Below are 15608 nucleotides of genomic sequence, written 5' to 3'. Positions count from 1 at the left end.
AATTGAAAATAACTCCTTTTATGTATATAAAAACAATGCAAAAACATACAATATCAAACATAATTTCAACATAACAGCATATAATTTAGGAAAAGATAGATAGAAATATATAATTTAAACTAAAATGTGTTTGATTCATTAGTTCAAGACGACGTCGTTTAATTATATTAGGCGTTTGAATAGTCTTATTTTTCCCTATTCTTATGGTTAACGGAACACGAGAGTAATTATACAAACAAAATTAATCAAGGGCTATTACAGTAGTTTTGTTCGTCACCTATATGACATGATTGAAATGTGCATATTACTTAATCCGAAAATGATTTTTTTTTTAATGGGATATATCGAAATTGGCCTTGAGTTGATATACAGGTTATTCCAGAAAACAGAGTATATCAATTTTGTATATATCTAAACACAAGAATAATAATTTCATTCTTTTGATGTGCGACCATTTGAAGGGAAATTGTTTAATGACATTGTTGAGCTTTCAGTCTCACACGTCATAGGCCTATGCCTACTGATGCACCAGGGCCAGTACTATGAATTACTTAAGTTATGTAAATAGCCAATGCCACTTACCTTGCAGCTATAATTATAGCTTAGTTAGGTTTTGTAAAGGCCCAGTTATAAATGAAAATCTACCATCCAAGGAAAGCGTAAGCATGATTAGATATATATCAAGTTTAAATCTCAAATAAATTTCAGTCCACAACATTTTTCAATTCAGTTTATTTGATTATTTCTTTAAAAAATATATAATACCAATGAAATAAAGCAATTTGAGGTTAATATACAAAATGACATATCACAGAAAGACACATACACATACGATTATATAGCTGACATGAGAAATACAAAAAGGATTGATTATAGTAGAGGTGACGGATTAGCAAAAGCAATCGGACAGTCAAGGCTAATCCCAATTTTAGTACACTTAAAATTAGTAGATTAAATTAATTAAAAGTGAGTAAATTATATCATAGTACTGTACATACATTACAATCGAAGGTGAGAGTAGAACGAACACATGACATCAGAGAGAAAGAGAATAAGACATATTAATAACCTTAATTGTTTTTAAATACTTGTTAAAATGAATCAAAACCTTCGTGTAATAATATTGTAGAAATACTTACAACGCACTCACCCACACACACATGTACACACACGCACACACACACACACACACGTAATTCCAACGCACAGAGTGCAGCGTGCAGCCGCGCTTTTCAGGGCATTCAGTTAAATTCCTCTTTTTCATGATATAGGCATTTCAAGTATATGAGAATGTAAAAAAAGGTATACTACAAATTCGACATGATATGGTAATAATCAAGCTACAGGCCTACATTTGGCTATATCGTGATGGTGTCAAAATTGCTCCTCGTTCGCGAGATATAGAAAGTCGAAAGAAGTATTAATTTTGGACAGCATTAAACGTTAGCTTATTAAACAAAATTGCGCCCATAACTACGCCTACGCCGATCTTTTCAAATACGAATAAAATTTACTGTATGCCAAGCTACCATAATAATTTTGAGGAGGAAAAAAAAAAGCATAATTATTGAACTGCTTTTGTTCTTTTACGAATTTTGCCCAATATTTCAAAATCACAATTTCTCATTGAGGTAAAATTGAATAGGCTATTATAAGTTTGCGATCCAATGACTTGGAATTATCATCAAATATAAATTGAAACCGAAGAAAATTAAACAATTTAAAGTATTTATATAATTTCGTATCATTTCAGAGATAGCATACGACTTCAAAACTGCAAGTGATTATTTTTTTCAATCTTTTCCACTATTACATAAAGTTTTTTTTTAATTGACTCTCATGAAATTAGGTCATTTCCACACCATCTGGTTCTACATGTAGTTCGTAACGAAAGGGAACGATAGTGGGTTGGATAACCTTTTTCAGCCTCTGAAATGGAGAAAAACAAAATGAAGAATTATTGTTGAATATTATTGAATTATTAACATGTTGAAAGGCACTAATGTCCACACACACACACACACACAAAGGATTTTATTGTAACGCAGCAATGTGAGGAGTGAAGCCCCCCCCAAAAAAAAAACAAAAAAACAAAAGAGAACAGAACATGAAGAATTGCACTGGAAGAAGAATGGTTTAATAATTCTTATGAGAGTGAATTTCACTATTTATCTGACATCATGGAGTGGACTTCAAACGAAACGAATATGGCTTCTCTAGTACCACTTTGAGGTTTGAAACCAAACTGTTCCTTTCCTACTTCATTGCCAATTTGAATTTTGATTCTGTTGAGAAAGATCTTTAAGAGCAACTTGGTTACATGGCTCATAAGGCTAATTGTCCGAAAATCTTCACATACAATTACCTTAGGCTTCTTTTGGAATTGGCACTTATATACCCCCCCCCCCCAATAAAAGAGAAGAAAGTGAATTTCCGTTGCTCAAAGGGAAGCCGTATTCCCTTTGAGGATCACCAATTAAAAGCCCTAAAATCCTGTTCATAATCTTACCGTCATAGTGGGCCCTTCACCTTTGATCATGTGGTAGAAGATGGAGTAGACCGCTCCTGCGGGAATGCACACCATCGACGAGAGGGTCATACAGAAGCCGAGCCCGTTGGCCCAGCTCGGGTAGCCAGAGGAAAATGACAGCGGGGCCCAGTACACTATGTTGCCGATCCAAACGAGCTGAGAATAGAATGTATTTTACACGATTATTTGACAAATCTTTTGTTACCCTCTCTTCAAATTGGTTTTAATCACTCATGTGTGAAATATGCATCATATGAGTTCCATGAAATGAAAGAGGAGGATCTAAGCTTACCAATTTATGTGTCGTTTATTAATTATAATTGTGATTAAGTTATAGTAAAAAATTGTCGGTTTCGTTTTTTCTGGGACGCACTGTAGAGTAGAATAAAGAGAAAGTCGAGTCCTGCTTAATTCGAGGTTTAAATATTCATTGTGAGCTTTCTTATTTTTTGTCAGTTTGGAAGCGTACCCGGACACCTACCCCATGGACATCAAAACCCTAGGGCAGCCACCACCTAGGACAACTACCCCCGGACAAATACCCCCAGACAACTACCCCCGGACAACTACTCCCGGACAACTACCCTCTAGGATAGTTGTCCGAGGGGTAGTTTTCCTAGAGGATGGTTGCCGTGGGGTATTTTTCTGGGTGGTAGTTGTTCGGGGGTAGTTGTTCGGGGGTAGTTGTCCGGGGGTAGTTGTCCTAGGGGGTAGTTAACGGCGCGTACGGAACCCAAATCAGACTTGGGTTCCTCGAGCACCTTATTCTTTTGCATGCAATTACGATGCGTCGACTAGTTTACTAGTTTCGTACCTAGTGAGAGAGTATTTTAACTCGCAATATCTCTTTATAATATTGTTTGAAGCTCAAATATTCATTGTAGTATAGCAACTTGGAATCCTTAATATACAGTGCAAAATATATCCTATTCATTTCTACACTTTAAATATCAGTAGAATAAGGGCCATCTATATTCGGAGAGATATTTACCAGAGCAATAATAGGAACAGTGACTGGCCAGCAGATTATGTACCATTCAATCTGTTGCCATCTCAGCATCTCGGCAATGTCTCGGGAGAACTTTCTAACTCCTTTAAACAAAAGTGGGAAGAAAATTAAGAAGTTACACATTCCTTTCAATACTTTGATAATTTGCGATAATCTGAAGATGTCAAAAGTTACACTTAAAACTAGTTTTCATACGTTGTGACAGTGACTGACCAGCTTAACGATGTACCATAAAATGTCTACATCTTAGAATCTCGACAATGTTGTATGAGAATCGTCCCATTACCTTAGATACACACAAAAAATGTAAATACATAAATTAAAATTGAAAAATGGTCGAAGAGACACATGCAACATTTCTCTCTCTATTGCTATGCTACGCAGGTTTTAAACATAAAAAACACCCCACCCTTGTCTGTCTTAAGCTATTTCCTTCATCTTTCGATTCATTGAAGAAGGATCCTTCTTCTTCTTCGCTATAAGTACAGGCCACCGTCGGGTGTATTTTCCTACTGATGTAGGTGCTGTGCAGGTGTATACGATCATGTACTGTCTCAATAAAAGGTCTACATTGAACTATGTGCAGTTAAAAAGACATCCGTAGCTTAACGGAGCTGGATCTTGAGTACCTCTCTCTTTAATAGCAGAGAGGTACATGTGACGGCGGCCTGCGGTAGTGAGTTCCAGAGCCTGGTGACATCCGGATCTGGAGTAAATCGGGATCAGGGGCAGTTAGCCACAATTCAATGTTTTTTATTTGTCCAATATATACATTCAACATGGATAGTTGTTTCACTCACATGTAAAGTTAAGGCTCATCCACAGTTTACAAAGAACATAAATATGATACAAAACATGGTTTAACTTGGTGATGATAAAATAATAGTCATACATAATAATGATTTAAATGGGGTAATGGCTTGTTTCGTTTCCTTATGTCTGACCAAATCGATGAGAAATGTTTACCATAAAACCATCCGATGGCGATGCTCTCGAAGAAACATATCCAAACAATAGGGAAGGGACTATCCCCATAGTGGCTAAAGAGCGTGAAGACGTAGAAACCACCCTAAAATGTAATCAATAATAACAACAAATAATTATAATCATAATCATAATGATGATGATGATAATAATAATAATAATATTGATAACAATACTACTACTACTTCTACTACTACTACTACTACTACTACTTCTACTACTAATATTGATAACAGTACTACTACTACTACTACTTCTACTACTACTTCTACTACTACTAATACTATTACTACTACTATTACTACTACTACTGCTACTACTACTACTAATGGTAACGACATAAGTGATACCACTCGTCGCCGTCGTCCTACGAATCATGACCGATCCTATGATGAAGTTCCAACCACTTCTATCCCGGGCATAGCGACTAGCTGTGCAGATGTTCATGCCAGTAATTTTTTTTTAGTCAATCAGCCCATCGAACCTTTGGCCAACCACGTTTCCGTTGACTCTCAACATGACCTTGGGTAATGATCTTCTCCATGTTGTCACCTTCTCTCCTTGATATGTGTCAAAATACCGCAACTTGTTCTTATCTATCTTCTGGCATAGGGTGGCTTCCGCTCCAATTTGGTTCTTGACAAAATCATTTGATTTATGAGCTTTCCAGGATATCCTCAGCATCCTCCTCCAACAATACATTTCGAAAGCGTGGATTTTCTTTCTATCTGCTGCTCCAAGCGCCCATGTCTCTGACCCATATGTAGCGATTGGAAAGACCAAAGCAATTATCATATGAATATTGGTGTTTCTTCAGATCTCTGTCTTTCCAAATGTTAGTAAGGCTTATGGCAGATGATCTAGCCATGGCGAGACGTCATCCAATTTCTGGTGAGCTTCCACCACCATCAACAATCAGACAGGGTTGACTATTTCGATATCCTCTCCATCAGCTTGAATATGATGGTCATTCTTTCCTCCACATATCATAACCTTTGTCTTCTTAATAATGAGGTACAGTCCATATTCCTCACTGGCTTTTTGACTCTTTCAATAAGGCCAAATAAATACAGTATTGATAATAATAATAACAGTAAATATAATGCTAATGAAAATAATTATAATAATAATAAATGTATATAGTACTGGTTTCTTTCATAGCACTATATAGAATTGATGATCGTAAAATAAACACTAATAACAAAAATACAATTTTAATATCACACAGTTAACTACAATGTGAATACATGTAAATATGTTACAAGATACTTCTTGAACGATTCAACAGAGGAACGAGAACTTTGTCAAATCTGATTTCAAGTTGAACTCTGTAGAGGCAGGCGGAAATTGAGATAAACAGATTAATGAATATTGGACGAAAATCTGACATTCCCAAGAAGGAAGTTATACATTTTATAAGAAAATAAAATATTTATTATCAGGCCGATATTATCATACACTCCTCTATGAAATAGAATTGATGAATGAATTCTTCATCAACAGCCCTCAGAAGTGTAGAGCTGTTGTGGTCAAGTAGAAACGTCTTCAGATTGTGGATCACAGGGTTTGCAGTTCAAGTTCTCCAGCGGCACTAATGTCTTTTGCAAGACATCAATCTACATATGCCACTCTCCATCCAGGTGTTAAATGGGTACTGGTAGGGAACGAGTTCCTTGGATGCTGTGTGAGCACCGAAACCGGTAGCCTCGCGGAGCCGGGGTAAGCACCATGAGCACGTAACGTGCATGGTGAATATGTGCCTTATGAAAATATCCATTATCAATAAGTTTATTATTGGTAGTATTATGTTTTCATTAATTTATGTACTTGACCACTAAATATCTTTACGTGTCGATATCTTACCTGAGTTACCATACTAAGGCCAATCAGGAAGTTTACAAAGCAGACTCCCAACACGAATAGCCCTTTATAATACCCAATCCGCAGCGAGGTAGGGAAAAGATCCAAGACAGACGTGATGAACGCCTTCACCATGACGAGCTAACGTAGATAAAAGGATGATAAAACATTTTTAGTTCATGAAATGGGGAGTGTTGGTTGCGTTTTTAGGGAGAAAAATTATAAACTATGCTTTCACATCCACAAAGTCTTTTGCCGATATTATCAGAGTATCAAAACATTACATGATTTGAGAGGAACGAAGAATTATTTTTTTTCTCAAAGTTTTTGAAAATATTTAAGATGTTGAAAGGAATGACAAGGCTTAAATTAAGCGGATGAAAAAGGTCGAAACGGTTTAAAGGTTGAGAAAAAGATAAAAAGATTGAAGGTCGGAAATTGTTGAAGAAGTTTGAAGAAATTGAAGAAGGGTTGGCCTTTTCGGCCATTACAGACCTTACACAGTGGCAATGTTGTAGAGGTTGAAAAGGTTATCAAAGTTAAACATATTTAAAAGGGCGAATGGGAAATAAATTATAGGTCTTACTATTGGGAAATTAAGTATAGGTATAGGTGAAGCAAATGCAATCTATAGATAAAGATTCTCGATCGAGTCTTTTTTAAAACAAATATCAGGCATAGATTAAATTACATTCTGTTTCAAATCAATACATTCTGAAACCTGCTTATGGTACAAATACTGTTAAATGAAAATAGTCGAGTTAAAAACATTGAAATTTAAGGATTTTGGTATGATGATCCACAATGTCTTTCTTATAGCCATTTCGTTGATAGACATTAAACTTGCAAAGGCTGATCCAGAGGGGGTCAATGCGGTCCAGACCGCTCCGTTTTCCTTGTCAGAGATGTGTAAGCTTAATTTTTGCTACACATCATGATAGAAAATATGTGATGATTTTTGTTTTTGCTTGTCAGATATTGGTATTAAGAGTAAAAAGGGCAGTAAAGACATTCTGATGATATTTATGCCTCTAAGGGTACGTTTATGCTCAATTTTGAAGGCAGAATGAGCGATTTGAAACGCTCATCGTAAACGCTCATCGTAATCGCAGTTCCACGGTGTACTGTAAATGCTCTTTTCTCTGGCTCCTCCAGGCATGATTCTGGTTTATGCTCAATTTTGAAGGCAGAATGAGCGATTTGAAACGCTCATCGTAAACGCTCATCGTAATCGCAGTTCCACGGTGTACTGTAAATGCTCTTTTCTCTGGCTCCTCCAGGCATGATTCTGGCTGAGCCAGAATCATGCCTGGAGGAGCCAGACTAAGTGCAGTGCAGAGTCTGCACTGCGCATGCTATGTTGACCACATTTAAACGCGTTTACAAATGATTGTGCGGTTATGCTTCCCCAGAATCGCCGATTCAAAACGCACCTTTTTGTGAGTTTACGATCGGCGAACATGACCGCCATAATTATGATCGCCGTTTTCTGCGATTCTCCAAAATGAGAAAGGACGCAACCGTGTTTTGAACTAAACGCGTAACAAATGCCTCATTCTGGCCAGAAAAATTTGACCATAAACGTACCCTAATACCCCATTCACAGTGGTTTTGAAATTTGTAGCGGCGTTGTAGCGGAGCGGCGACACCGCCATAACACCGCTACAAATGCATTCACAGTAGAAAAGTTATCCCGCTGCAGCAGCGGGATAAATATCATGTACCCATTCACGCTGCAGCGGGTGATTTTTATTACCTCCGTAACAAACACGTGTATGCATGGCTCATGACCCGCGAGTGACCCCGATATGACCGGAAATACTTCAGCGCGGGGTTTTCGATTGCTTGACATTGCGCGCGCCAGCAAAAGGTAAACATGTCAAGTTGCTTTTTGTATCCTCGATCATATTACTTTTTAAAAAACTAGCATTTTTATTGCTTCCAGTCAGAATATTTTAATTTTTTGAAGTGTGAAATATTTTTATTTGGATAATTATAATATCTACATAATAATAAAATCAATTTGAATCCACTGGTTACTTTATTTCTATTTCACTTTATGTTCCCCATTGCTGGAGAAAAGAGGTCAGTGATAGGTAAGTAAACAAATCACACGTGTTTGTCGCGGTGTTATAGCGGAGAGCCTTCACACTGAGTAAACACCGCGACAGCAGCGGGACTGTCCCGCTGCTGTAGCTAGGCGAACCTAGCGATAGTTTGTCGCGGCGTTATCGCGAGGCGGTGTTATCCCGCGATAGTTTATAACGGGTCCGAGCCTTCACACTGAAGACAACACCGCGACAGCAGCGGGACAGTCCCGCTGCTGTCGCGGTGTTTGAGGCCACTGTGAATGGGGTATTAGTCTTGTCAGAATTCTGACCTCCGCCATCCCACTTAAGCCAAATCCTAGTCCAGCCTCTGTACCGTTTCCGTGTCGCGCGCCTAATCAGCTGATCAAATAACACACCCTCAACGTGGAATGTAGACCTAGCCATTCCCCTCATAATGTACCAACTGACCTCTAGAGGTCAGTGAATGTACCACGATAATGGACGGAAATTTGGGGGATCGCGCGATCAGTGGAGGGACCGCACTGTGTGTGGGATCGATGCGTGTGATAGAAGAATCAAAACAAAGAACGGACTGAAACTGGACTACTCCAATCCTTGTTCCTTCCCCGATTACCTGAGAGTTTAGCCCAATCTTTAGGACCACTAGGAAGAAGAAAATTGCCGAGACCCTTGATGAAGGCATTGCAGCAAAAGCACGCGGAAAGACCACGAAAAATAGACCAGGACCTAAAGTAATCAAACAAAATCAAAATTAATGATAAAAAAGAAAACGAAATAACTGATTTATATCAAAGGATGTACATATAAATATACAGAATGAAAATTATTTAAGCGGGAGGGGATAATCATTTTGAAATTGTTTCTCACCACCAAGATTTATCATTGGTAGATTAATGTGGTACTCAGTAGCCCACAACGTATTAATTTCAAACGTTCTACGAAGCAAGGGGGGGGGGGGGGCCGGAGGGGAGAAAGCCCTCAAACTCCTCATAATCATCGATTTTCGCAAACAAGAATAAAATATACAGTTTTAAATGAAGTTAGTAATACCCCTTGTTAATTAATAATTTGTAAATTCTAGAGGGAAAGGTATACTAGTTGAATAACGGCCTTTGTTATATAAATATCTTTTATAGCTTTAAAGGTGAAGTTCATAGAAAATCACAAATATGTCAACTAATGTATCACTACAAACTGGTAAGCTAACAGATGGCCATCGTACAAGTTTTAGGTCAACTACGTATCGGGTGATTTATAAAAATACAAATACAACCACCTCCATAGCAGCTGGGATATACGAGAGATTCGCCGGAAAAATAACGATGTTTTAATGACGTCACTATATGGACCAATACTGCCCAAGCAGACGACATCCCATAAAGAATGCATATAATTGCAAAGCTATTATTTGTCAAATTATGATGAGTTTAGTGTATACACATGTAATGGCATGTCAAACTATTCAAAAGGGGATATGACCCGATTCTGATAACTAAAATCTTTTGTTTGTAAATACACAGGATAGGAGTTAATTAACAATCAAAGAAACCAGACTTTCTAATTGAAAACCCCCCGGAATGATATTAGGGACTTTTAGAATTGCACGTTGACAGCCTTGACTGCAACGTGTGACGTCATTTTAAGGCACTGCGCATGCGTCACGTCGTCTCAGTCGGCGATCGAGAATGCGTCAACCTTGATTTTCCTAAATCTAGTACGGTACTAGTATATGCCGCGTGCGCATAAAATATACAGTTCCTCAGGTAGACAAAGGAACATCCCTTCCCTGCTATTATGTAAAAATGTGTAGAACAGGTGTCACATGCATGTTCACCTGTTCTACACATTTTTACATAATAGCAGTGAAGGGATGTTCTACCACGTAGCAATAGGCCATTTTCGTAATGTAACCAAATTTAATGCACAGGTCTTTGTGAAGTGCCTCAATACAAACTATTTCATTCACCTGATAGGAAAAAGAGTATTTCAATAGACAGAATTCTAACTGCATACATTATAGTTGTTGCCAGCTAGGTTGGACAAACATTATGGTTTGACCTACCTAGCAACACTTAATATATGCAGTTGCATTCTGACTATTGAAATACTATTATTCATATCAGGTGAATTAAATAATTGTATTGAGGCACTTCACAAAGACCTATGCATTAAATTTGGTTACATTACGAAAATGGCCTACTGTTGAGAGTAGAATGAGGAACTGTATATTTTGTCCTCTTTCTTTGTCTGTCATGTTCATATAGTGTTACTTCCTACATGCATGTATATCGTTGAGTGCAATCTAAAAGATTTCTAATTGAAGTCAACATGGGCAGTTGAGTACGTTGACACGCATGGTCAGTTGGCGTTCGTCGTGTTCTCGTCCACTCATTCTAAAAGTCCCTATTAAGGACGGCATGTGTTCCCTCTTGAAACGCCGAACATACCGCGGTGTGTGCAGCTGAATATACAATGGCGTCTTATTTTGTTTATACGCGACAGATTCTTTTATTTTGTATCGCTGCATTTGTCATCAAAATAAAAACATGCGCGGGGTTTAGAGTGAGGTAATAGATTATACATTTAGCCTGACGGTAGTGAAGTAAGAAAAAGAACTCAAGAGAAGATGAAATTACAGGAACTGAAAATGTGTGAGATGCCATGCGACATCGTCTGCTTGTGCAAATCATGTCCATACTGTGATTTCACACATCTCACCAGCGTTCGGAGAGCTCTTCAGGTGCTATGCAGGGGCTGTATTTAAGCGTTTTGTAATTTTGTAATTTTGTAATCTTTACTTCGAATGTTTCCAAGCATTAAATTTTGATAACCTTGTCGAATCGAAGTGTCAACTTTGCAATAATGAAAATAAAGTTAGTTTTTAAAATCAATGAATATCTACTTTAATATGGCACATTTTCAAGAAACATAGATTGGGACGAATGCATTTTCACAAACATACACAAGTTATACCGGTAGCAGATTAATACAACCTCTCCTCCCACCAGTAGGCGAGTGATGCTTGGGTTATGGTTAAGGTAAGTGGGTGGGAGGGGTGAAGCCCTCACCCCTCCTCACCACAGTAGACAAGTGGTGTTAGGGTTAGGGTTAAGGTTAGACGGTGGGAGGGGTGAAGCCCTCAACCCCTTTCCCAGCAGTAGGACAGTGGTGATATAGGGTTAGGGTTCAAGTTAGAGGGTGGGAGGGGTGGAGCCCTCAACCTCTCCTCCCCACCAGTATGTCAGTGGTGTTAGGGTTAGGGTTAAGGTTAGAGGGTAGGAGGGGTGAAGCCCTCACCCCTCCCCACAAGAAGGTCAGTGGTGATACAGTTAGGGTTAAGGTTAGCGGTGGGAGGGGTGGAGCCGTCATCCCCCTCCTTACCAGTAGGCCAGTGGTGCTAGGGTTGGGGTTAGGGATACAGGGTGGGAGGGGAGGAGCCCTCATCCCCCTCCCCACCAGTAGTTCAGTGGTGATAGGGTTAGGGTTAAGGTTAGAGGGTGGGAGAGGTGTAGCCCTCATCCTCCCCCCACCAGTAGGTCAGTGGTGTTAGGGTTAAGGTTAGGGGGTAGGAGGGGGTGAAGCCCTCACCCCTCCCCACCAGTAGGTCAGTGGTGTTAGGGTTAGGGTTAAGGTTAGACGGTGGGAGGGGTGTAGCCCTCAACCCCTTTCCTACCAGTAGGTCAGTGATGCTAGGGTTAGGGTAAAGGTTAGAGGATGAGAAGGGTATAGCCCTCAACATCACTTCCCCACCAGAAGAACAGTGGTGCTATGATTAGGGTAGTGGTGCTGACACTACTCTTACCTTTATCAACGGCTCCACTTATTGGGATATCCTCAGCGAACGCTACGAAGCCAACGAATGAAGAGACGATGATAACACTGTAGATACTTGTAATAACATTTAAGAAGGCTACGATCATGCTGTCCCTAAAGACAATCAATAATCACAAAATAGCCTTGAAGATAATGATGAGTGAATATTATGCAGGTACATTGTAAAATAAACAATCTAGAAGCAACTGGGAAAGGCTGATTATGGAGTACAAGAGAATCGATGTTTATAATAAACAAAGCTTGTAATGATCAACATCAGTAGCAGATTTAGGGTTAGGCTTAGGGGGGGGGGGGGGGGGGGGGGGGGGGTGATTCCCCTTTTCTTCAAGGCCCCCTCACCCCTGAACAAAAATCGAAAGGCACGTATAGAAATGAAAGCAAGAACTTTCATGTTCCATAAAATCCCCTCCCCAATGCTCCCCTTTTATTTCCTAGAACCGCTTCAGATAACATAAATAAAAAGACTCATTTTGCGAAATATCACACAGAAATCAGTTATGGGACTGCACATAAATGTTTGGTCCACAATTTTCATCTTATTCTTGTGTTCATCACGGCGTTTTAATAGCGATCCTTTTCAGGAGACACTTTCACTATGATATTCTTTCAAACTGACCGTATACAAAGAATGATAAAGCTCATAAATATTTTTCAACTGTCCGAAAACCCAACCTTCTATTTAAAGAATATTTTTCTTAAAGGCATAGACCGGTAGTGGTAAAATTGCGGTTCAAGTGTTTTGGGTGCAAAATAACCATTCAATATTGTTTAAATATTGCCTTCAGAGGTTCTAGATGGCAATACTTCAAACTAAATTCGCAAAAACAGAAATATATGCCCAAAATATGTTCAATGTTGGATATATATCTATATATCTATCCAGGCCGGATCGATATGATAATTTACCAAATGTATCAATTAGTAGGCGGTTTCCCGGCAAAATTTGTATCATCATGTATTAGCAAATCATATTCTTTCAGATGATAAGTAATAAGAGCTTCCATTTCTTTTTTTTGAGAGGGTGGCGTTTCCAAAACTGGTCTATACTTTTAAGACATACCGGGTAGAAATCGAGACAAATTAAAATCATCAAAATGAATGAACGTAGGTCTACCATATCTGAATTGAAAATACACTATGTTTTCTTCCCGCAGCTATGATCTTATTGCAGTATATATTACTTCCCTTGAGCGGATAATAAAGGTCATTCATCTGTGTTCTTTTCCATTATTTCCTCTTCTCTCTCTGTCTCTTTCTATCTCTATAAGATTATATCGTGTAGCAAAACAAAAGATAAAGGAAATCAGTAGAAAAAGTTTTAAAAAATGAATGAATCAATAAAATGGATCCGGGCTTACTGGGCACAAGGTCCGCGGTTCGAGACCTGCCGTGGCACTAATGTCCTTTGGCAAGGCATTGATCTACATTTCCCACACTCAACCCAGGTGATGTAAATGGGTACCTGGCAGGAATTAATTCCTTGAAATGCTTGAGCGCCGTAATGGCAGCACAGCTAAAGCCGGGGTAATAATCTCCTTAAAAAAACTGAGTGTTATTATTATTATTATCCGAAATAACAAATCATCGATCGCAAATAAGTCAGTTTGCCTCCCAAAATTGTAAAAAAGAAGAAGAAGATTTTTCAACGGTTTCCGTAAGTTCCGGCGGGTCATACTTTTAATATTGCTACATGTATTACAGCTTTCCTGTAAATAATAACTTCCGGTTATTTTGGGAGACTGTCGGCCATTTTGGACGCCATTTTGGATCTCCCGATTTTCTGGTAGGTATAACCTAATGAGTAATGTAAGTGGTATAAATGGATTCTTCGAACCCTAAACCTAGGTATTGACACCAAAATTAAATCTTTTAAGATGATTATATCATGATTTACAACTATTTGAGGCTTGGGTGGCCGTCTTGGACGCCATTTTGAAAACCACCACTTTCCGGGGGTTTATTTTCTTAGATTATTCATATGTTGTTTCTGATGTCAAACACCACCGGAGACCGTTGAAAATCCTTTTCTTGCCGCAACGGTTGGGGGTCTAACCATAATTATATTGACCCGACTAATTTGTGATTGATGATCTGTTCATTGGCGGCCATCTTGGACGCCATTTTTAAAGTAACCACTTTTCCGGTGTCCGATTTTCTTAGATTGTTTATAGCATGTTGTTCCTGATGCCACTACCGGAAACCGTTGAAAGACGTGTGTTCGCTACTTTGTTTGGAGGTTGGGGTATCATTTATCCCGATTAATTGACCTGAATTTACACTTGCATGAACTTAAACAAAAATTTAACCGTCTTTTTCGAATACCTAGTGCGAAAACAGTGGAATATATGAATTAAAGGTAATATTTGAAAATTTCAGACGGTGAAGTTCTGCAAACCCTGAGAACAATAATTTCATGAAGAATATGATTCTTCCAATGCGGTTGAAATAAATATTTTATTTATTAATCATTTGCTGGTCTACTTACTGCTCCACGAAACTAATGGTTTTCGTATGGAGTTCCGGTGCTAGCAATTCAATCAAACTCTTGAAATCTTATAGCTGATCGAGCGATTCTGAGTTTGCCTTAGTGCCCGCTGCTTTTCTTTTCTTGCCACGAGAAGAGAATATTACAAGCAAGTGTTTTTGTACCAACCTATAGAAGTTGTAGTGGAATTTGTTGAAGCTTCCAAGGGCTGTGTAAGCACCTAGTCCAATCGAGAAGGAATAGAAAACTTCTGTTCCAGCGGCTATCCACACCTTTACAAACCATTTGATGAAGAAAAATAAAGTCAAATGCCTGTCGATTGCTATGTATTTCATGTGCTTATATTGTAAACTGAATGCAGTTCACCTATTGGGCCGGGATTTCCAGTTAAACCATTCAACAACAACAACAAGAAAGTGGATGGAGACCAAAACAAAAACAACAACAAATAAAACAAAACAAAACAATGAACCGTAGACCGCCATCATAGTAAAGCGTCACTTATGATGGCAGTCTCCTGGACTTTTGTCCACAGATATTTAGGATAATACTTCAAATTCATAATAATATAGTATAGAAGAAATTTGTTTATATATGTATATATTGTATTAATCACAATTTGAAATGAAGTTATATTATTAGCGTATTTTTATTATACCTAACGTTTACATTTTCTTTGTTATTCAGTGTATTTTGAAAAAATGCAGATATCAATTCAAATCATGATTTTAAAAAGGGAGATTATTTTGCCTATTAAATTCAGACACGGTTAAGGTAGCGCTGCATAGTTTTACTCGTTCTGAGCTTTACAAATATTGGAATGACCAGTTTGAA

The 15608-nt window shown here is 38.3% G+C and overlaps 1 protein-coding gene across 1 annotated transcript in view; it reads right to left on the bottom strand.

Annotated features, from left to right (window-relative positions):
• Nucleotides 1-1625: 1625 nt before the first annotated feature.
• The window catches only part of LOC757159 (sodium- and chloride-dependent GABA transporter 1-like), a 30179-nt gene continuing 16196 nt past the window's right edge, over nucleotides 1626-15608 (bottom strand). The window contains exons 7-14 of the mRNA XM_030973737.1: nucleotides 14844-15046; nucleotides 12258-12376; nucleotides 9069-9181; nucleotides 6387-6524; nucleotides 4506-4608; nucleotides 3522-3622; nucleotides 2510-2686; nucleotides 1626-1929 (exon numbers count right to left, since the gene is read on the bottom strand). Of these exons, the coding sequence (XP_030829597.1) occupies nucleotides 1846-1929; nucleotides 2510-2686; nucleotides 3522-3622; nucleotides 4506-4608; nucleotides 6387-6524; nucleotides 9069-9181; nucleotides 12258-12376; nucleotides 14844-15046 (1038 nt within the window). The 3' untranslated portion in view covers nucleotides 1626-1845. The remainder of the gene's footprint in view (nucleotides 1930-2509; nucleotides 2687-3521; nucleotides 3623-4505; nucleotides 4609-6386; nucleotides 6525-9068; nucleotides 9182-12257; nucleotides 12377-14843; nucleotides 15047-15608) is intronic.

This window comes from Strongylocentrotus purpuratus, unplaced genomic scaffold (assembly GCF_000002235.5).
Source record: "Strongylocentrotus purpuratus isolate Spur 01 unplaced genomic scaffold, Spur_5.0 spur5_contig_866, whole genome shotgun sequence".
Lineage (NCBI taxonomy): Eukaryota > Metazoa > Echinodermata > Echinoidea > Camarodonta > Strongylocentrotidae > Strongylocentrotus > Strongylocentrotus purpuratus.
Note: the sequence above shows the minus strand (reverse complement) of the source record. Positions and strands in the feature narration are given on the sequence as shown.